This window comes from Salvelinus fontinalis, chromosome 29, assembly GCF_029448725.1.
Source record: "Salvelinus fontinalis isolate EN_2023a chromosome 29, ASM2944872v1, whole genome shotgun sequence".
Lineage (NCBI taxonomy): Eukaryota > Metazoa > Chordata > Actinopteri > Salmoniformes > Salmonidae > Salvelinus > Salvelinus fontinalis.
The window spans coordinates 654203-677345 of record NC_074693.1 but is presented as its reverse complement, the minus strand read 5'-3'; the positions used below and the strand labels follow the sequence as shown (position 1 = coordinate 677345).

At 45.6% G+C, this 23143-nt stretch overlaps 1 protein-coding gene across 3 annotated transcripts in view; it reads left to right on the top strand.

The window, feature by feature from the left end:
- LOC129827306 (endoplasmic reticulum-Golgi intermediate compartment protein 1-like) overlaps positions 1–17977 on the top strand; it is a 47215-nt gene extending 29238 nt beyond the window's left edge. Inside the window, exons 3-6 of one of the 3 annotated variants that reach the window (XR_008755109.1) lie at positions 11384–11806; positions 15923–16027; positions 17085–17175; positions 17395–17977. Coding sequence is in view for 1 of the 3 variants with exons in the window: in XM_055888031.1 (XP_055744006.1) it covers positions 11546–11806; positions 15923–16027; positions 17866–17952 (453 nt within the window). In the remaining 2 variants the exon portion in view is untranslated. Of the gene's footprint in view, positions 1–11383; positions 11807–15922; positions 16028–17084 lie in introns of all 3 variants that reach the window. The other 2 variants (XR_008755108.1, XM_055888031.1) reach the window with 2 other exon arrangements.
- The last annotated feature ends 5166 nt before the right edge of the window (positions 17978–23143 follow it).

The following is a 23143-nucleotide window of genomic DNA, read 5'->3' as shown; positions in this document are numbered from 1 at the left end:
CCCTACACCTCTACCTCTACACCTCTCTACCTCTACCTCTGCCTCTACACCTCTACTTCTACACCTCTACCTCTACCTCTACACCTCTACCTCTACACCTCTCTACCTCTACACCACTACCTCTACCTCTACACCTCTACCTCTACCTCTACACCTCTACTTCTACACCTCTACCTCTACCTCTACACCTCTACCTCTACACCTCTCTACCTCTACACCTCTCTACCTCTACCTCTACCTCTCTACCTCTACACCTCTACCTCTACACCTCTACACCTCTACCTCTCTACCTCTACACCTCTACCTCTACACCTCTACACCTCTACCTCTACACCTCTACCTCTCTACCTCTACACCTCTACACCTCTACCTCTACACCTCTACCTCTACACCTCTACCTCTACACTTCTACACCTCTACCTCTACCTCTACACCTCTACCTCTACACCTCTACCTCTACCTCTACACCTCTACCTCTACACCTCTACCTCTACACCTCTCTACCTCTACCTCTCTACCTCTACCTCTACACCTCTCTACCTCTACCTCTCTACCTCTACCTCTACACCTCTCTACCTCTACACCTCTCTACCTCTACCTCTACACCTCTACCTCTACACCTCTACCTCTACACCTCTACCTCTACACCTCTACCTCTACACCTCTACCTCTACCTCTACACCTCTCTACCTCTACACCTCTCTACCTCTACACCTCTACCTCTACACCTCTACCTCTACACCTCTACCTCTACACCTCTCTACCTCTACCTCTCTACCTCTACCTCTCTACCTCTACCCCTACACCTCTACCTCTACACCTCTCTACCTCTACCTCTACACCTCTACCTCTACACCTCTACTTCTACACCTCTACACCTCTACCTCTACACCTCTACCTCTACACCTCTCTACCTCTACACCACTACCTCTACCTCTACACCTCTACCTCTACACCTCTACCTCTACACCTCTACACCTCTACCTCTCTACCTCTACACCTCTACCTCTACACCTCTACCTCTACACCTCTACCTCTACACCTCTACCTCTCTACCTCTACACCTCTACCTCTACACCTCTACCTCTACACCTCTACCTCTACACCTCTACCTCTACCTCTACCTCTACACCTCTACACATCTACCTCTACACCTCTACCTCTACACCTCTACCTCTACACCTCTACCTCTACCTCTACACCTCTACCTCTACACCTCTACCTCTACACCTCTACCTCTACACCTCTACCTCTACACCTCTACCTCTACCTCTACACCTCTACCTCTACACCTCTACATCTACACCTCTACCTCTACACCTCTACCTCTACCTCTACCTCTACACCTCTACCTCTACACCTCTACCTCTACCTCTACCTCTACACCTCTACCTCTACACCTCTACACCTCTACCTCTACCTCTACACCACTACCTCTACCTCTACCTCTACACCTCTACACCACTACCTCTACCTCTACACCTCTACACCTCTACCTCTACACCTCTACCTCTACACCTCTACCTCTACACCTCTACCTCTACACCTCTACCTCTACACCTCTACACCTCTACACCTCTACCACTACCTCTACCTCTACATCTCTACCTCTACCCCACTACCACTACACCTCTACCTCTACCACTACACCTCTACCTCTACCTCTACACCTCTACCTCTACCACATCCTCTACCTCTACACCTCTACCTTTACACCTCTACCTCTACCCCTCTACCACTACCTTTACACCTCTACACCTCTACCTCTACACCTCTACACCTCTACCTCTACACCTCTACCTCTACACCTCTACCTCTACACCTCTACACCTCTACACCTCTACACCACTACCTCTACACCTCTACCACGACCTCTACCTCTACACCTCTACCTCTACACCTCTACCTCTACACCTCTACCTCTACACCTCTACACCTCTACCTCTACACCTCTACCTCTACACCTCTACACCTCTACACCTCTACACCACTACCTCTACACCTCTACCTCTACACCTCTACACCTCTACACCTCTACCTCTACCACTACACCTCTACACCTCTACACCTCTACACCTCTACACCTCTACACCTCTCTACCTCTCTACCTCTACCTCTACACCTCTACCTCTACCCCACTACCACTACCTCTACCACTACACCTCTACCTCTACCACTACACCTCTACCACGACCTCCACCTCTACACCTCTACCTCTACCTCTACACCTCTACCTTTACCTCTACACCTCTACCTCTACCCCACTACCACTACCTCTACCACTACACCTCTACCTCTACACCTCTACCTCTACCTCTACACCTCTACCTCTACCCCACTACCACTACCTCTACCACTACACCTCTACCTCTACCACTACACCTCTACCACGACCTCTACCTCTACACCTCTACCTTTACACCTCTACCTCTACCCCTCTACCACTACCTCTACACCTCTACCCTTCTACCTCTACACCTCTACCCCTCTACCTCTACCCCTCTACCTCTACCCCTCTACCTCTCCCCCTCTACCACTACCTCTCTACCTCTACCCCTCTACCTCTACACCTCTACCCCTCTACCTCTACCCCTCTACCACTACCTCTCTACCTCTACCCCTCTACCTCTACACCTCTACCCCTCTACCTCTACCCCTCTACCTCTCCCCCTCTACCACTACCTCTCTACCTCTACCCCTCTACCACTACCTCTACACCTCTACCTCCACTGACACATTAAATACTAAAAGTACCTGACACATTATATCCTGTGGTTTAAAACCCAGAGACATTCACTGGAAGTTAATAAAACAGTCTCTTTATTGTTCTGGCTCTTGGTCTTCATATCTGGGGGTTTTCCCCTAAAACACACAGACATAGAAATACCCTCACATGCAGATGTATGAACAGACATCATTCATAGCCAGTCAACTGTAAGTACAGTACATCACCGTATCTCCCGTCTTAACCACAGATCTTGGGTCAGGTTACCTTCACTCCGTGTAGTCTGAGATACAGTCCGCGCACTCGTCTCCACTCAACTCTGTTGGTGTGAAGTCCATGGTGGAGTTGTACTTGCCCATCCTGACCCTTAACTATTACGGTGACGACAGCATCATGTCTACCGTTCTGGAGTCAGATACAGTATCTACCCTCCTTATATGGATCCCCAATAGCTGATGCCATGACGACATCTGACAGCTAATCATCCTGGGGTCCATACGCACAACAAAAAAGACACTACAGATATAAGACTTTTACATTTACAGTGTTAGTTAGGGACAGCATCAATGCTAGACAGATCAGTGTTAGTTAGGGACAGCATCGGTGTTAGTTAGGGACAGCATCGGTGTTAGTTAGGGACAGCATCGGTGTTAGTTAGGGACAGCATCGGTGTTAGTTAGGGACAGCATCGGTGTTAGTTAGGGACAGCATCGGTGTTAGTTAGGGACAGCATCGGTGTTAGTTAGGGACAGCATCGGTGTTAGTTAGGGACAGCATCGGTGTTAGTTAGGGACAGCATCGGTGTTAGTTAGGGACAGCATCGGTGTTAGTTAGGGACAGCATCGGTGTTAGTTAGGGACAGCATCGGTGTTAGTTAGGGACAGCATCGGTGTTAGTTAGGGACAGCATCGGTGTTAGTTAGGGACAGCATCGGTGTTAGTTAGGGACAGCATCGGTGTTAGTTAGGGACAGCATCGGTGTTAGTTTGGGACAGCATCGGTGTTAGTTAGGGACAGCATCAGTGTTAGTTAGGGACAGCATCGGTGTTAGTTAGGGACAGCATCAGTGTTAGTTAGGGACATCTCTCCACTCCCACTGGGCTCCACACATGAAATGTTCAAAATGCCCAAAATCTATTTCCTGTTCTGTTGAAGACGCAACAAAGACAGAAGCGTAACAAAAGAGTGCTCCTGAATGAGGATGTCCTGTGTTCATTATGATGCTTTGTTGACGCGGCTGGTGCAGTAAACACCATGGAGACATCTTTCTGACCGGGATATTATCCTGTGTGCATGAGTCAGCTTGAGATTGGGTGAGGAAGGGAGGACAGCTTCTCCTGTGCTGGGTGTGATGTGGAGTGATCAGCTTCTTCTCTGCTGGGTGTGATGTGGAGTGATCAGCTTCTCCTGTGCTGGGTGTGATGTGGAGTGATCAGCTTCTCCTGTGCTGGGTGTGATGTGGAGTGATCAGCTTCTCCTGTGCTGGGTGTGATGTGGAGTGATCAGCTTCTCCTGTGCTGGGTGTGATGTGGAGTGATCAGCTTCTCCTGTGCTGGGTGTGATGTGGAGTGATCAGCTTCTCCTGTGCTGGGTGTGATGTGGAGTGATCAGCTTCTTCTCTGCTGGGTGTGATGTGGAGTGATCAGCTTCTCCTGTGCTGGGTGTGATGTGGAGTGATCAGCTTCTTTATGCTGTGGGAGAGGTGGAGGTGCAAGGGGAGGATAGAAAGGAAAGGTGGAGAGGTGGAGAGGTGGAGGTGCAGGGGGAGGATAGAAAGGAAAGGTGGAGAGGTGGAGAGGTGGAGGGGGAGGATAGAAAGGAAAGGTGGAGAGGTGGAGAGGTGGAGGTGCAGGGGGAGGATAGAAAGGAAAGGTGGAGAGGTGGAGAGGTGGAGGGGAGGATAGAAAGGAAAGGTGGAGAGGTGGAGGTGCAGGGGGAGGATAGAAAGGAAAGGTGGAGAGGTGGAGGTGCAGGGGGAGGATAAAAAGGAAAGGTGGAGAGGTGGAGAGGTGGAGGTGCAGGGGGAGGATAGAAAGGAAAGGTGGAGAGGTGGAGAGGTGCAGGGGGAGGATAGAAAGGAGAGGTGGAGAGGTGGAGGTGCAGGGGAGGATAGAAAGGAAAGGTGGAGAGGTGGAGGTGCAGGGGGAGGATAGAAAGGAAAGGTGGAGAGGTGGAGAGGTGGAGGTGCAGGGGGAGGATAGAAAGGAGAGATGGAGGTGCAGGGGGAGGATAGAAAGGAAAGTAGATGACAAAGATGCACCAATGTACTTTTTTTTTTTAATTAGCAGGAAGAGGAACATTGTGGGTACATTGTGACAGCTGGGGGTGAATCAGAACATTGTGACAGCTGGGGGTGAATCAGAACATTGTGACAGCTGGGGGTGAATCAGAACATTGTGACAGCTGGGGGTGAATCAGAACATTGTGACAGCTGGGGGTGAACCAGAACATTGTGGGTACATTGTGACAGCTGGGGGTGAATCAGAACATTGTGACAGCTGGGGGTGAATCAGAACATTGTGACAGCTGGGGGTGAACCAGAACATTGTGACAGCTGGGGGTGAACCAGAACATTGTGACAGCTGGGGGTGAATCAGAACATTGTGACAGCTGGGGGTGAACCAGAACATTGTGACAGCTGGGGGTGAATCAGAACATTGTGACAGCTGGGGGTGAATCAGAACATTGTGACAGCTGGGGGTGAATCAGAACATTGTGACAGCTGGGGGTGAATCAGAACATTGTGGGTACATTGTGACAGCTGGGGGTGAATCAGAACATTGTGACAGCTGGGGGTGAATCAGAACATTGTGACAGCTGGGGGTGAATCAGAACATTGTGGGTACATTGTGACAGCTGGGGGTGAATCAGAACATTGTGACAGCTGGGGGTGAATCAGAACATTGTGACAGCTGGGGGTGAATCAGAACATTGTGGGTACATTGTGACAGCTGGGGGTGAATCAGAACATCTTGACAGCTGGGGGTGAATCAGAACATCTTGACAGCTGGGGGTGAATCAGAACATTGTGACAGCTGGGGGTGAATCAGAACATTGTGACAGCTGGGGGTGAATCAGAACATTGTGGATACATTGTGACAGCTGGGGGTGAATCAGAACATTGTGACAGCTGGGGGTGAATCAGAACATTGTGACAGCTGGGGGTGAATCAGAACATTGTGACAGCTGGGGGTGAATCAGAACATTGTGACAGCTGGGGGTGAATCAGAACATTGTGGGTACATTGTGACAGCTGGGGGTGAATCAGAACATTGTGACAGCTGGGGGTGAATCAGAACATTGTGACAGCTGGGGGTGAATCAGAACATTGTGGGTACATTGTGACAGCTGGGGGTGAATCAGAACATTGTGACAGCTGAGGGTGAATCAGAACATTGTGACAGCTGGGGGTGAATCAGAACATTGAAAGGGATCTCTAACTAATGAAGATGGTTTTCACTTAGTGTGTTCCTTTAAAGATGCTCCATGGTCTGTAACTTGAATGCTTATATACAGGGCATTCGGAAAGTGTTCAGGCCCCTTGACTTTTTCCACATTTTGTTACGTTACAGCCTTATTCTAAAATGGATTTAAAAAATGTTTTTTATCTTCAATCTACACACAATACCCCATGATGACATCACAATACCCCATGATGACATCACAATACCCCATGATGACATCACAATACCCCATGATGACATCACAATATCCCATAATGACATCACAATACCCCATGATGACATCACAATGCCCCATAATGACAAAGCATAAACAGGTTTGTAGACAGTTTTGCAACAAAGAAACAAAACAACCAAAAAACGATCACATTTCCATAAGTATTCAGACCCTTTACTCAGGACTTTGTTGAAGCACCTTTGGCAGCGATAACAGCCTTGAGTCTTCTTGGGTATGACGCTACAAGCTTGGTACACCTGTATTTGGTGAGTTTCTCCCATTCTTCTTCTCTGCAGATCCTCTCAAGCTCTGTCAGGTTGGAGGTTGGATGGGGAGCGTTGCTGCACAGCTATTTTCAGGTCTCTCCAGAGATGTTCAATTGGGTTCAAGTCCAGGCTCTGGCTGGACAATTTAAGGACATTCAGAAATTTGGCCCAAAGCTACTCCTGCGTTGTCTTGGCTGTGTGCTCAGGGTCATTGTCCTGTTGGAAGGTGAACCTTCGCCCCAGTCTGAGGTCCTGAGCGCTCTGGAGCAGGACCTCAGGATGAAATAGGGGGAGTAGACTGCTCTGTGGGGAGTAGACTGCTCTGTGGGGAGTAGACTGCTCTGTGGGGAGTAGACTGCTCTGTGGGGAGTAGACTGCTCTGTGGGGGGTAGACTGCTCTGTGGGGGGTAGACTGCTCTGTGGGGAGTAGACTGCTCTGTGGGGAGTAGACTGCTCTGTGGGGAGTAGACTGCTCTGTGGGGAGTAGACTGCTCTGTGGGGAGTAGACTGCTCTGTGGGGAGTAGACTGCTCTGTGGGGGGTAGACTGCTCTGTGGGGAGTAGACTGCTCTTGTAATGAGTCAGTCCTACTCTGTGGGGGGTAGACTGCTCTGTGAGGGGTAGACTGCTCTGTGAGGGGTAGACTGCTCTGTGGGGAGTAGACTGCTCTGTGGGGGGTAGACTGCTCTGTGGGGGGTAGACTGCTCTGTGGGGATTAGACTGCTCTGGTAATGAGTCAGTCCTGTTCTGGTAATGTAGTAGTTAGTACACTACATAATGCACTATATAGGGAATAGGGCTCTGGTCTAAAGTAGTGCACTATGTAGGGAATAGGTCTCTGGTCTAAAGTAGTGTACTATGTAGGGAATAGGGCTCTGGTCTAAAGTAGTGTACTATATAGGGAATAGGGTTCCATAGGGCCCAGGTCTAAACTAGTGCACTATATAGGGAATAGGGCTCTGGTCTAAAGTAGTGCACTATGTAGGGAATAGGGCTCTGGTCTAAAGTAGTGCACTATGTAGGGAATAGGGCTCTGGTCTAAAGTAGTGCACTATATAGGGAATAGGGTTCCATTTGGGATGCAGGTCATTATTCCCAGGTAATGACTACTGTCTGAATGCTGGTGAACAACCAGGTAAATCATCATAGTAAATTGGTAACAGAAATGTCTGTGAAGTCTAGCTGAGGCCTCATTATACATTGTCCCAAATGTCAAAATCAAATTAGATTTTTTACATGCTTCGTAAACAACAGGTGTAGACTAAAATGTAAATCTTTCTTACGGTCCCAACAATGCAGAGAGGAAGAACATTGTAATAAAAGTCATATTAAATCGATGAGTAGCGGCGTATGTCTCTACTCTCTCAGTATTACACATCTCTTCAGTTTTATTCTAATCTCTCAGTATTACACATCTCTTCTTCTTCAGTTTTATTCTAATCTCTCAGTATTACACATCTCTTCTTCTTCAGTTTTATTCTAATCTCTCAGTATTACACATCTCTTCTTCTTCAGTTTTATTCTAATCTCTCAGTATTACACATCTCTTCTTCTTCAGTTTTATTCTAATCTCTCAGTATTACACATCTCTTCTTCTTCAGTTTTATTCTAATCTCTCAGTATTACACATCTCTTCTTCTTCAGTTTTATTCTAATCTCTCAGCATTACACATCTCTTCTTCTTCAGTTTTATTCTAATCTCTCAGCATTACACATCTCTTCTTCTTCAGTTTTATTCTAATCTCTCAGTATTACACATCTCTTCTTCTTCAGTTTTATTCTAATCTCTCAGTATTACACATCTCTTCTTCAGTTTTATTCTAATCTCTCAGTATTACACATCTCTTCTTCTTCAGTTTTATTCTAATCTCTCAGTATTACACATCTCTTCTTCTTCAGTTTTATTCTAATCTCTCAGTATTACACATCTCTTCTTCTTCAGTTTTATTCTAATCTCTCAGTATTACACATCTCTTCTTCTTCAGTTTTATTCTAATCTCTCAGTATTACACATCTCTTCTTCTTCAGTTTTATTCTAATCTCTCAGTATTACACATCTCTTCTTCTTCAGTTTTATTCTAATCTCTCAGTATTACACATCTCTTCTTCTTCAGTTTTATTCTAATCTCTCAGTATTACACATCTCTTCTTCTTCAGTTTTATTCTAATCTCTCAGCATTACACATCTCTTCTTCTTCAGTTTTATTCTAATCTCTCAGTATTACACATCTCTTCTTCTTCAGTTTTATTCTAATCTCTCAGTATTACACATCTCTTCTTCTTCAGTTTTATTCTAATCTCTCAGTATTACACATCTCTTCTTCTTCAGTTTTATTCTAATCTCTCAGTATTACACATCTCTTCTTCTTCAGTTTTATTCTAATCTCTCAGTATTACACATCTCTTCAGTTTTATTCTAATCTCTCAGTATTACACATCTCTTCTTCTTCAGTTTTATTCTAATCTCTCAGTATTACACATCTCTTCTTCTTCAGTTTTATTCTAATCTCTCAGTATTACACATCTCTTCTTCTTCAGTTTTATTCCAATCTCTCAGTATTACACATCTCTTCTTCAGTTTTATTCTAATCTCTCAGTATTACACATCTCTTCTTCAGTTTTATTCTAATCTCTCAGTATTACACATCTCTTCTTCTTCAGTTTTATTCTAATCTCTCAGTATTACACATCTCTTCTTCAGTTTTGTTCTAGTCTCTCAGTATTACACATCTCTTCTTCAGTTTTATTCTAATCTCTCAGTATTACACATCTCTTCTTCTTCAGTTTTATTCTAATCTCTCAGTATTACACATCTCTTCTTCTTCAGTTTTATTCTAATCTCTCAGTATTACACATCTCTTCTTCTTCAGTTTTATTCCAATCTCTCAGTATTACACATCTCTTCTTCTTCAGTTTTATTCTAATCTCTCAGTATTACACATCTCTTCTTCAGTTTTATTCTAATCTCTCAGTATTACACATCTCTTCAGTTTTATTCTAATCTCTCAGTATTACACATCTCTTCTTCTTCAGTTTTATTCCAATCTCTCAGTATTACACATCTCTTCTTCTTCAGTTTTATTCTAATCTCTCAGTATTACACATCTCTTCTTCTTCAGTTTTATTCTAATCTCTCAGTATTACACATCTCTTCTTCAGTTTTGTTCTAATCTCTCAGTATTACACATCTCTTCTTCAGTTTTATTCTAATCTCTCAGTATTACACATCTCTTCTTCTTCAGTTTTATTCTAATCTCTCAGTATTACACATCTCTTCTTCTTCAGTTTTATTCTAATCTCTCAGTATTACACATCTCTTCTTCTTCAGTTTTATTCTAATCTCTCAGTATTACACATCTCTCCTTCTTCAGTTTTATTCTAATCTCTCAGTATTACACATCTCTCCTTCAGATTTATTCTAATCTCTCAGTATTACACATCTCTCCTTCTTCAGTTTTATTCTAATCTCTCAGTATTACACATCTCTTCTTCTTCAGTTTTATTCCAATCTCTCAGTATTACACATCTCTTCTTCTTCAGTTTTATTCTAATCTCTCAGTATTACACATCTCTTCTTCTTCAGTTTTATTCTAATCTCTCAGTATTACACATCTCTTCTTCTTCAGTTTTATTCCAATCTCTCAGTATTACACATCTCTTCTTCAGTTTTATTCTAATCTCTCAGTATTACACATCTCTTCTTCTTCAGTTTTATTCTAATCTCTCAGTATTACACATCTCTTCTTCTTCAGTTTTATTCTAATCTCTCAGTATTACACATCTCTCCTTCAGTATTATTCTAATCTCTCAGTATTACACATCTCTTCTTCTTCAGTTTTATTCTAATCTCTCAGTATTACACATCTCTTCTCCTTCAGATATATTGTTTTTCCAGTCCCTACTCCCCTGGAATTACCTTTTTACAGATACTAAAGCAAGCTAAGACTCTTTGACTTCATGGAATAACACATGATGAATATAATCCTCATCGTTTTCCTCTGAGGGGTGGGGTGGGGTGGGGGGGGGGGGGGGGGATCTATACTGGTCTTACATAGAAGAGAAAGAGACCAGGAAGAGAACCAGGGACATCTCAGTATTCCTCTCCTCTATTTTGGGACGTTGTGAACTATTAAGTAGTGCATGACTGTTATTCTCCAGCCTTCTAGATCTCACTCTATAAGTTACATCATTCTCTACTTCCTTATATGCGCATTGAAAAGGGCTGACTTTTCTCCTTTAACAACATCAACATATGAAGAGATCCGAATGACCTCATTCTCTCGACCCCTAATTTTAAATATCTATTTAGAAATCTGAAATGGCGAGAGTTGACTTTTCTCCAGGCCTCTAGCTTACAAACATGCAGCTATATCTATATCCAGGCTCGCATTTTGACCCGGGCTGTATTTTATTGCAGCAGATGGTTTTAGGTGCTGGCGTTTGCAGCAGATGGTTTTAAACTTATCGTCTGAAATACCAAAAGTCAAAGGTCGCTCTGCATGTGGATAGACACCAGACCCCCCCCTCTCGTCTCGCTCTCTCTGTATCCATCACCCCACAGACGGGGGGTCCTTAAATAGGATCCTGTCTGCCTACGTGCCAGGAGAGATCAGGACTGAGAGAAAGCGAGAGAGTGTTACTATGTACTGTAACTAGGCAGGTACCCAACAGAAATGATCTAACCACCGTTGTCCCCTCTCTCTCTCTCCCCTCCAGTGGTCTTGATATCCAGGATGAGATGGGTCGTCATGAGGTGGGGCACGTAGACAACTCCATGAAGGTTCCTCTCAACCATGGATATGGTTGTCGCTTCGAGGGATAGTTCACTATTAACCAAGGAGACACTGCTGACCCCCACTACACAGACCTCTGATCAAGATGGCGCCGACGGAGATGGTCCTTAAAAAAACGATGCAGTTATTTGTTTTTTTTGGTATTATTTCTTACATTGTTAACACAGGAAATCTCAAGTCTTATTACATACAGCCGGGAAGAACTACTGGATATAAGATCAACGTCAACTTCCCAACAAAACGACCAGAAATACGTCTTTGCCGAATCGGATCCTTTGTTCGGACTTCCACCCTGGACATGGGATCTCATCCCAGAGGGCAACCCAGAACAACGCGGTCGCCGCAGGTGAGGCAGACGGAGCGGCCTTCTGGTCAGACTCAGAAGTAGAGCACACCATCCATATTACTCGCCAATGTCCAGTCTCTAGACAACAAGGTGGATGAAATTAGGGCACGAGTTGCCCTTTTTAGAGAGACATCAGAGATTGTAACATTCTCTGTTTCACGGAAACATGGCTCACTTTGGGATATGTTGTCAGAGTCGGTACAGCCACCCGGGGTTTGTTCACGCATCGCGCCCGACAGAAACAAACATCTCTCTGATAAGGTGAAGGGCGGGGGTGTATGCCTTATGATTAACATCTCATGGTGTAACAACAACATACAGGAACTCAAGTCCTTTTGTTCACCTGACCTAGAATTCCTGAAAATCAAATGCCGACCGCATCATCTTCCAAGAGAATTCTCTTAGATTATAGTCACAGCCGTGTATATCCCCACTCCCCTTCAAGATGGCCACCATTGCTCCTGTACCCAAGAAAGTCATTTAGTTCAGTTACCTTTGCTATCACCCCGTAGCACTCACTTCTGTCATCATGAAGTGCTTTGAGAGACTAGTCAAGGATCATATCACCTCCACCCTACCAGACACCCTAGACCCACTTCAATTTGCTTACCGCCCCAATAGATCCACAGACGACGCAATCGCCATCACACTGCCCACTGCCCTAACCCATCTTTACAAGAGGAATACCTATGTGAGAATGCTGTTCATTGACTACAGCTCAGCATTCAACACCATAGTTCCCTCCAAGCTCATCACTAAGCTGGAGGCCCTGGGTCTCGACCCCGCCCTGTGCAACTGGGTCCTGGACTTTCTAACAGGCCGCCCCCAGGTGGTGAAGATAGGAATAAACATCTCTACCCCACTGATCCTCAACACTGGGGCCCCACAAGGGTGCGTTCTCAGCCCTCTCCTGTACTCCCTGTTCACCCATGACTGCGTGGCCATTCACGCAACCTCAGGAGGCTGAAGAAATTTGGCTTGTCACCTAAAACCCTCACAAACTTTTACAGAAGCACAATTGAGAGCATCCTGTCGGGCTGTATCACCGCCTGGTACGGCAACTACTCCGCCCACAACCGCAAGGCTCTCCAGAGGGTAGTGAGGTCTGCACAACGCATCACCGGGGGCAAACTACCTGCCCTCCAGGACACCTACACCACCCGATGTCACAGAAATGTTCACCCTTTCATCCCTTTACTTTTGTGTGTATAAGGTAGTTGTTGGGAAATTGTTTATATTTTACTGCACGGTCGGAACTAGAAGCACAAGCATTTCGCTACACTCGCATTAACATCTGCTAACCATGTGTATGTGACCAATAACATTTGATTTGACTTGACAGCTTAACAAAACCGCAGGTCACTTTAGATAGATTTTCCAGTTTGCAAACACAACCATCACTGAACCCTGGGAAAGTTCCAGTTGCCCAGAGACCTGATTGGCCACTCCGTGTTATTTCACAGATGTGATTTTACCATGACACGTCTGCCGTCGTAGTGAAGCTTCATCAGAACGAGCGCTTTCTTATCAGACTGTTGGCACCATTATGAAGGATGTCACATTTAACGTCATTGATAATGTGCCTAGTCTAACTTGGCCACTGATTTCAATGTCTCATACTAAATATGAGATCTTTATAGTGAATCTGAATCATGGGTGGTTTGAAGACATATCTTTGGTGTGACTGTAATACGGGTTGATCAGAGCAGAAGATTTGCAGGCCTGTCTCCTCTCCTGTCTCCTCTCCTGTCTCCTCTCCTGCGTGTTTCTCCTGTCTCCTCTCCTGTCTCCTCTCCTGTCTCCTCTCCTGTCTCCTCTCCTGTCTTCTCTCCTGTCTCCTCTCCTGTCTTCTCTCCTGTCTCCTCTCCTGTCTCCTCTCCTGTCTCCTCTCCTGTCTCCTCTCCTGTCTCCTCTCCTGTCTGCTCTCCTGTCTCCTCTCCTGTCTCCTCTCCTGCGTGTTTCTCCTGTCTCCTCTCCTGTCTCCTCTCCTGTCTCCTCTCCTGTCTCCTCTCCTGTCTCCTCTCCTGTCTTCTCTCCTGTCTCCTCTCCTGTCTCCTCTCCTGTCTCCTCTCCTGTCTCCTCTCCTGCGTGTTTCTCCTGTCTCCTCTCCTGTCTCCTCTCCTGCGTGTTTCTCCTGTCTCCTCTCCTGTCTCCTCTCCTGTCTCCTCTCCTGTCTGCTCTCCTGTCTCCTCTCCTGTCTCCTCTCCTGCATGTTTCTCCTGTCTGCTCTCCTGTCTCCTCTCCTGTCTCCTCTCCTGTCTGCTTTCCTGTCTCCTCTCCTGTCTGCTCTCCTGCATGTTTCTCCTGTCTCCTCTCCTGTCTCCTCTCCTGTCTGCTCTCCTGTCTGCTCTCCTGTCTCCTCTCCTGTCTGCTCTCCTGCGTGTTTCTCTTGTCTCCTCTCCTGTCTCCTCTCCTGTCTCCTCTCCTGTCTCCTCTCCTGCGTGTTTCTCCTGTCTCCTCTCCTGTCTCCTCTCCTGTCTCCTCTCCTGCGTGTTTCTCCTGTCTCCTCTCCTGTCTGCTCTCCTGTCTGCTCTCCTGTCTGCTCTCCTGTCTCCTCTCCTGTCTCCTCTCCCGTCTCCTCTCCCGTCTCCTCTCCTGTCTCCTCTCCTGTCTCCTCTCCTGCGTGTTTCTCCTGTCTCCTCTCCTGTCTCCTCTCCTGTCTCCTCTCCTGCCTCCTCTCCTGCCTCCTCTCCTGTCTCCTCTCCTGTCTCCTCTCCTGTCTGCTCTCCTGTCTGCTCTCCTGTCTCCTCTCCTGTCTCCTCTCCTGCGTATTTCTCCTGTCTCCTCTCCTGTCTCCTCTCCTGTCTCCTCTCCTGTCTCCTCTCCTGTCTCCTCTCCTGTCTGCTCTCCTGTCTGCTCTCCTGTCTCCTCTCCTGCGTGTTTCTCCTGTCTCCTCTCCTGTCTCCTCTCCTGTCTCCTCTCCTGTCTCCTCTCCTGTCTCCTCTCCTGCCTGCTCTCCTGCCTGCTCTCCTGTCTCCTCTCCTGCGTGTTTCTCCTGTCTCCTCTCCTGTCTCCTCTCCTGTCTCCTCTCCTGTCTGCTCTCCTGTCTCCTCTCCTGCGTGTTTCTCCTGTCTCCTCTCCTGTCTCCTGTCTCCTCTCCTGTCTTCTCTCCTGTCTCCTCTCCTGTCTCCTCTCCTGTCTCCTCTCCTGTCTCCTCTCCTGTCTGCTCTCCTGTCTGCTCTCCTGTCTCCTCTCCTGTCTCCTCTCCTGTCTGCTCTCCTGTCTGCTCTCCTGTCTGCTCTCCTGTCTCCTCTCCTGTCTCCTCTCCTGTCTCCTCTCCTGTCTCCTCTCCTGCCTGCTCTCCTGTCTGCTCTCCTGTCTCCTCTCCTGCGTGTTTCTCCTGTCTCCTCTCCTGTCTCCTCTCCTGTCTGCTCTCCTGTCTGCTCTCCTGTCTGCTCTCCTGTCTCCTCTCCTGCGTGTTTCTCCTGTCTCCTCTCCTGTCTCCTCTCCTGTCTGCTCTCCTGTCTGCTCTCCTGTCTGCTCTCCTGTCTGCTCTCCTGTCTGCTCTCCTGTCTCCTCTCCTGTCTCCTCTCCTGTCTCCTCTCCTCGGTTTCTCCTGTCTCCTCTCCTGTCTCCTCTCCTGCGTGTTTCTCCTGTCTCCTGTCTCCTCTCCTGTCTCCTCTCCTGTCTCCTCTCCTGCGTGTTTCTCCTGTCTGCTCTCCTGTCTGCTCTCCTGTCTCCTCTCCTGTCTCCTCTCCTGCGTGTTTCTCCAGTCTCCTCTCCTGTCTCCTCTCCTGTCTCCTCTCCTGTCTCCTTATTGAGTTATGTTAAGCATAGCAGCATAACTGCGGTTTGACGTCAGCAGAGCTTCTAACAAGTTCTAACTGGCATCTCTGATGTCACAATCCAACGCTACTTTGATTAGTTTAACAGATTAACTTTCTTGATTTCCTAGCTGGATAAAATACCTAGTCTTTGTGGTTGTGTTATGTGGTACTTATAGGCTACATTAGTTCATGTTAGAGTCTGTTTTGCAACCAGAAGAGAGGGAGGAAGACTTGACACTGAACTGGATTATCCGCTAACTAGCTAGATGTGTATCAGGACTCCTGGGTCATATAAAGTCTGTGTTCTACTCATCTCTTTATGGTTTATATTGTTGTGCTCTCCCTCCAGGTACCAGGCAACTTCCACGTGTCGACCCACAGCGCCACAGCCCAGCCCCAGAGCCCTGACATGACACACCTCGTACACAAACTGGTCTTCGGGGAGAAACAACTGGTCAGTACAGTTCTATAGACACCCTCTGTATCTGATTGAACATCAACACACACACACACACTTTGCACACACACACACACACACACTTTGCACACACACACACACACACACACACACACACACACACACACACACACACACACACACACACACACACACACACACACACACACACACACACTTTGCACACACACACACTTTGCACACACACCCATATTTGCACACACACACACGAACACACACACACACGAACACACACACACACACACACACACACACACACACACACACACACACACACACACACACACACTTTGTACACACACACACACACTTTGTACACACACATACACACTTTGTACACACACACACACACTTTGCACACACACACACACACACACACACACACACACACACACACACACACACACACACACACACACACACACACTATGCACACACACACACACACACACACACACACACACACACACACACACACACACACACACACACACACACACACACACACACACACTTTGCACACACACACACACTTTGCACACACACACACACACACACACACACACACACACACACACACACACACACACACACACACACACACACACACACACACACACTTTACACACACACACACACACACACTTTACACACACACACACACACACACTTTACACACACACACACACACACACTTTACACACACACACACACACACACACACACACACACACACACACACACACACACACACACACACACACACACACACTTTACACACACACACACTTTACACACACACACACTTTACACACACACACACTTTACACACACACACACTTCGCACACACACACACTTCGCACACACACACACAATTGAGATTAAAATAAGATGTAATATCCTCCTTCAGTGCTTCCTCTAAAAGTTGCATGCTTACACCTCGGGACTTAGAGGTACCCTGCGTCACAACTTCATTGCTCCAGACCACCACCAGGGGGAGATAGAGCACTCATTATGCATTTGGGTCCCAAGGTTTTTATATGACCAATCATATCGAGTGGTTCCAATGACGAATTTGACGCGAGCAAAGATGGCTGACAAAACATTACGGAGGGAAGCAGATGTAAGTAATTATAACGTCATAACGAGTCAAGAAAAACATTTACATTTGAGAGGAATATGTTAGTTAATGTAGAGACAAACGATTGTGCATATTTTTTTTGTCAAAGTTAATTTATGAAAATCGCGATTTAGCAAGTTAACTGACTAACTAACATTAGTTAGCTGGTGTTATGACATGAGTACAGTATGATATTGTAATTCGTGTTGTTTAATGTTTTAGGGACTCCTGAAACAACCAGATAACCAGGCTGTCATCTTGTGGATGTAAAGAATCGAGCTAGCTAAAGCATTTATTGCTAATTGAATGTACAATTGTGTAAGCTTGCCTTGCAATGCAGCTGAAGTAACCTAGCTAGCTAACTATTTACTTTCTTATTGGGTAGTGGAGGATAAATATAACTGTCTATGGATGTGTAGCTAGCTAAAGCATTTACTGCTAATTGAATGTACAATTGTGTAAGCTTGCCTTGCAATGCAGCTGAAGTAACCTAGCTAGCTAACTATTTACTTTCTTATTGTGTAGTGGAGGATAAATATAACTGTCTATGGATGTGTAGCTAGCTACAGTATGTAGCCGGTCTGTGTCCCCCTTTTTCCTCCAAACATAACCATGGTCATTATGGCCTATTTGTGTTTCATCAGACCAGAGGACATTTCTCCAAAAAAGTATGATTTTTGTCCCCATGTGCAGATGCAAACCGTAGTCTGGCTTTTTTATGGCGGTTTTGGAGCAGTGGCTTCTTCCTTGCTGAGGAGACAGAACGTGTCTCCTTCCTGAGCGGTATGACGGCTGCGTGGTCCCATGGTGTTTAAAGAAGCACTGAGTTTGAAGGTAGGCCTTGAAATACATCCACAGGTACACCTCCCAATTGACTCAAATGATGTCAATTAGCCTATCAGAAGCATCTAAAGCCATGACTTAATTTTCTGGAATTTTCCAAGCTGTTTAAAGACACAGTCAACTTAGTGTATGTAAACTTCTGACCAGCTGAAATTATGATACAGTGAATTATAAGTGAAATAATCTGTCTGGAAACAATTGATGGAAAAATGACTTGTGTCATGCACAAAGTAGATGTCCTAACCGACTTGCCAAAATTATAGTTTGTTAACAAGAAATGTGTGGTTGAAAAACAAGTTTTAATGACTCTAACCTAAGTGTATGTAAACTTCTGACTTCAACTGTACATGTACTGTAGTTATTGCCTATGGATCGAGTAGAATTTAATATAACTTTGGGCCAAGGATGCAAGTCATATATACATGTAGTTATTACCATGCATTGTGGCCTGTACATTTAATATATTCACTGATCATGTGATCTACCTTGGCAAATAAAGGTACAGTTCAGGTATGAATGTCTTTGAGGTTATTCTTCAGTCATATCCAATACCAGGAGTAACAAACTCCAGTCTTTGAATGATAATGTGTCTGCTTGTTTCACAATTACACACTTCCAACAGTTTACCAATCTTGCTCCTGGGACATCAATGGTTACACATTGTAACTAATAGGCTAGAAACGGAATTTGTAATTCATACATACAGGGGGAAAAACTATGCATATCTAACTCCCTTCATCTGCATTAATTAGGACACAGGATTTCAGTGAGAGACTTAATTTCACCCAGTGAAACGCTTTTTATTGAAAGACGTTCATACATAATACATGCATTATAACTAGGATAATTGTAATATTATATTATAAATGCGAGTTCCATCTGTACTTCAATGCACATCTGGTGTGCATTATAAAACGAGGAAGAAAGACGAAGGTGGGGAGAGAAGAAGACAGAAAGGGAAAGAGGTAACAACAAAGGCAGACAACATATGATTCATGAATTACCGTGCGAATATTCTCAGTTCATCACAATTATATAATAGTGTCCAGTCGGCCTGAATGTTATCTGAAGAGCGGGTGAGGTGGCAATGACGGGACTGCGAAGAAGAGACTGGTATTGTGTGTGTGTGGTCTCACATTAAGTGGCTACACATTATTAGACTTTATGCTGGAAAACAGACACATGAGGACAAACAATAGAAGATCATGTCGACAGAAATACCACTTGAAGCTTGATGATGACTTGATCATTTGAATCAGCGGTGTAGTGCAAAAGGCAAAAAACAAAAAATGTGCACGGGTGTTTGGAGATGTGCCACAGGTCCACATCGCTGACCCTCAACACACGGGTGTTTGGAGATGTGCCACAGGTCCACATCGCTGACCCTCAACACACGGGTGTTTGGAGATGTGCCACAGGTCCACATCGCTGACCCTCAACACACGGGTGTTTGGAGATGTGCCACAGGTCCACATCGCTGACCCTCAACACACGGGTGTTTGGAGATGTGCCACAGGTCCACATCGCTGACCCTCAACACACGGGTGTTTGGAGATATGCCACAGGTCCACATCGCTGACCCTCAACACACGGGTTCAGCCCCTTCCTGTAAATTACAGTAAACATCACACTCACAGAAGTTCCAAAGGAATAAAGACATTTCAAATGTCATTTTGTCATTTTATGTCTATATACGGTGTTGTAACGATGTGCAAATGGTTAAAATACAAAAGGAAAAATAAATAAACATAAATATGGGTTGTATTTACAGTGGTGTTTGTTCTTCACTGGTTGCCCTTTTCTTGTGTAACAGGTCACAAATCTTGCTGCTGTGATGTCACACTGTGGTATTTCACCCAATAGGGGAGTTTATCAAGATTGGATTTGTTTTTGAATTCTTTTTGTATCTGTGTAATCTGAGGGAAAAATGTGTCTCTAATATGGTCATACATTTGGCAGGAGGTTAGGAAGTGCAGCTCAGTTTCCACCTCATTTTGTGGGCAGTGAGCACATAGCCTGTCTTCTCTTGAGAGCCATGTCTGCCTACGGCGGCCTTTCTCAATAGCAAGGCTATGCTCACTGAGTCTGTACATAGTCAAAGCTTTCCTTAAGTTTGGGTCAGTCACAATGGTCAGGTATTCTGCCACTGTATACTCTCTGTTTAGGGCCAAATAGCATTCTAGTTTGCTCTGTTTTTTTGTTAATTCTTTCCAATGTGTCAAGTAATTATCTTTTTGTTTTCTCGTGATTTGGTTGGGTCTAATTGTGCTGTTGTCCTGGGGCTCTGTGGGGTGTGTTTGTGTTTGTGAACAGAGCCCCAGGACCAGCTTGCTTAGGGGACTCTTCTCCAGGTTCATCTCTCTGTAGGTGATGGCTTTGTTATGGAAGGTTTGGGAATCGCTTCCTTTTAGGTGGTTGTAGAATTTAACGGCTCTTTTCTGGATTTTGATAATTAGTGGGTATCGGCCTAATTCTGCTCTGCATGCATTATTTGGTGTTTTACATTGTAAACAGAGGATATTTTTTCAAAATGTGGTGTTTGTCCCATTTTGTGAATTCTTGGTTGGTGAGCGGACCCCAGACCTCACAACCATAAAGGGTAACGGGTTCTATAACTGATTCAAGTATTTTTAGCCAGATCCTAATTGGTATGTTGAATTGTATGTTCCTTTTGATGGCATAGAAGGCCTTGCTTTGTCTCTCAGATGGTTCACAGCTTTGTGGAAGCTGTTCTCTGACCAGTGAAGATAGTTCCTGGTGTAGTCTCATTGTGGTTGACGTCTGGTGGGGATGTGTTCATGCCATGCTCCTCTAAGGTGGTGTGTGTGTGTGTGTGTGTGTGTGTGTGTGTGTGTGTGTGTGTGTGTGTGTGTGTGTGTGTGTGTGTGTGTGTTTACAACATGGAGAACAGCGACAATATCTAGGAGTTATCTGGACTTTTCAAGAGAGACTTAGTCAAAGACGACAACAGTTTAAAAATAATCAAATCAAAGATAAAAACATGTCTCCTCTCTCTCTTTGTCCCGCCCCTGTAGGAGTACGTAGCCTATAATAACATTACATATTGTAACCAACCAGTAAACATGTCTCCTCTCTCTTTGTCCCGCCCCTGTAGGAGTACGTAGCCTATAATAACATTACATATTGTAACCAACCAGTAAACATGTCTCCTCTCTCTTTGTCCCGCCCCTGTAGGAGTACGTAGCCTATAATAACATTACATATTGTAACCAACCAGTAAACATGTCTCCTCTCTCTTTGTCCCGCCCCTGTAGGAGTACGTAGCCTATAATAACATTACATATTGTAACCAACCAGTAAACATGTCTCCTCTCTCTCTGTCCCGCCCCTGTAGGAGTACGTAGCCTATAATAGCATTACATATTGTAACCAACCAGTAAACATGTCTCCTCTCTCTCTGTCCCGCCCCTGTAGGAGTACGTAGCCTATAGTAAGATTACATATTGTAACCAACCAGTAAACATGTCTCTTCACTCTCTTTGTCCCGCCCCTGCAGGAGTATGTAGCCTATAACATGTCTTCTCTCTCTGTCCCGCCCCTGCAGGAGTACGTAGCCTATAACATGTCTTCTCTCTTTGTCCCGCCCCTGCAGGAGTATGTAGCCTATAACATGTCTTCTCTCTCTGTCCCGCCCCTGCAGGAGTACGTAGCCTATAGCCACACAGGAAGGATTATCCCAGCTATCTGGTACCGCTATGACCTCAGTCCAATCACAGTCAAGTACACAGAGAAGAGACAACCCCTCTACCGGGTCATAACTATGGTAAGTTACCCTAACCGCTAACCCCTAACCGCTAGCCACTAACCCCTAACCGCTAGCCACTAAACCCTAACAGCTAACCCCTAACCTCTAGCCACTAACCCCTAACCGCTAGCCATTAACCCCTAACCGCTAACCCCTAACCGCTAACCCCTAACCTCTAGCCACTAACCCCTAACCGCTAGCCACTAACCCCTAACCGCTAACCCCTAACCGCTAACCCCTAACCTCTAGCCACTAACCCCTAACCGCTAGCCACTAACCCCTAACCGCTAACCCCTAACCGCTAACCCCTAACCGCTAGCCACTAACCCCTAACAGCTAACCCCTAACCGCTAGCCACTAACCCCTAACCCCTAACCTCTAGCCACTAACCCCTAACCACTAACCCCTAACCACTAACCCCTAACCGCTAGCCACTAACCCCTAACCCCTAACCTCTAGCCACTAACCCCTAACCACTAACCCCTAACCGCTAACCCCTAAACGCTAGCCACTAACCCCTAACCACTAACCCCTAACCCCTAGCCACTAACCCCTAACCGCTAGCCACTAACCCCTAACCGCTAACTTCAACCCTAACCCTAACCTGTCCTCCCTCTCCTCCCCAGATCTGTGCTATCATCGGGGGGACGGTCACGGTAGCAGGCATCATAGACTCCTGTATATTCACCGCCTCCGAGGCCTGGAAGAAGATCCAGATAGGAAAGATGTCCTGAGGACATATCACTACGCTGTCCTGAGGACATATCACTACGTATCACTACGCCCCCCATTAAAATGTATTTATAACATCAGAAGGGTGTATCTCAATAGTCTACAGGCTTCCTCTCCTTCACCTGCTTCCTCTCCTTCACCTGCTTCCTCTCCTTCACCTGCTTCCTCTCCTTCACCTGCTTCCTCTCCTTCACCTGCTTGAATAAAAATAACAATATATATCAAATCAAAAATCAAATCAAATGTATTTGTCACATACACATGGTTAGCAGATGTTAATGCGAGTGTAGCGAAATGCTTGTGCTTCTAGTTCCCGACAATGCAGTAATAACAACAAGTAATCTAACCTAACAATTCCACAACTGCTACCTTATACACACTAGTGTAAAGGGATAAAGAATATGTACATAAAGATATATGAATGAGTGATGGTACAGAACGGCATAGGCAAGGTGCAGTAGATGGTATAGAGTACGGTATATACCTATGAGATGAGTAATGTAGGGTATGTAAACATAAAGTGGCATAGTTTAAAGTGGCTAGTGGTCCATGTATTACATAAAGATGGCAAGATGCAGTAGATGATATAGAGTACAGTATATACATATACATATGAGATGGGTAATGTAG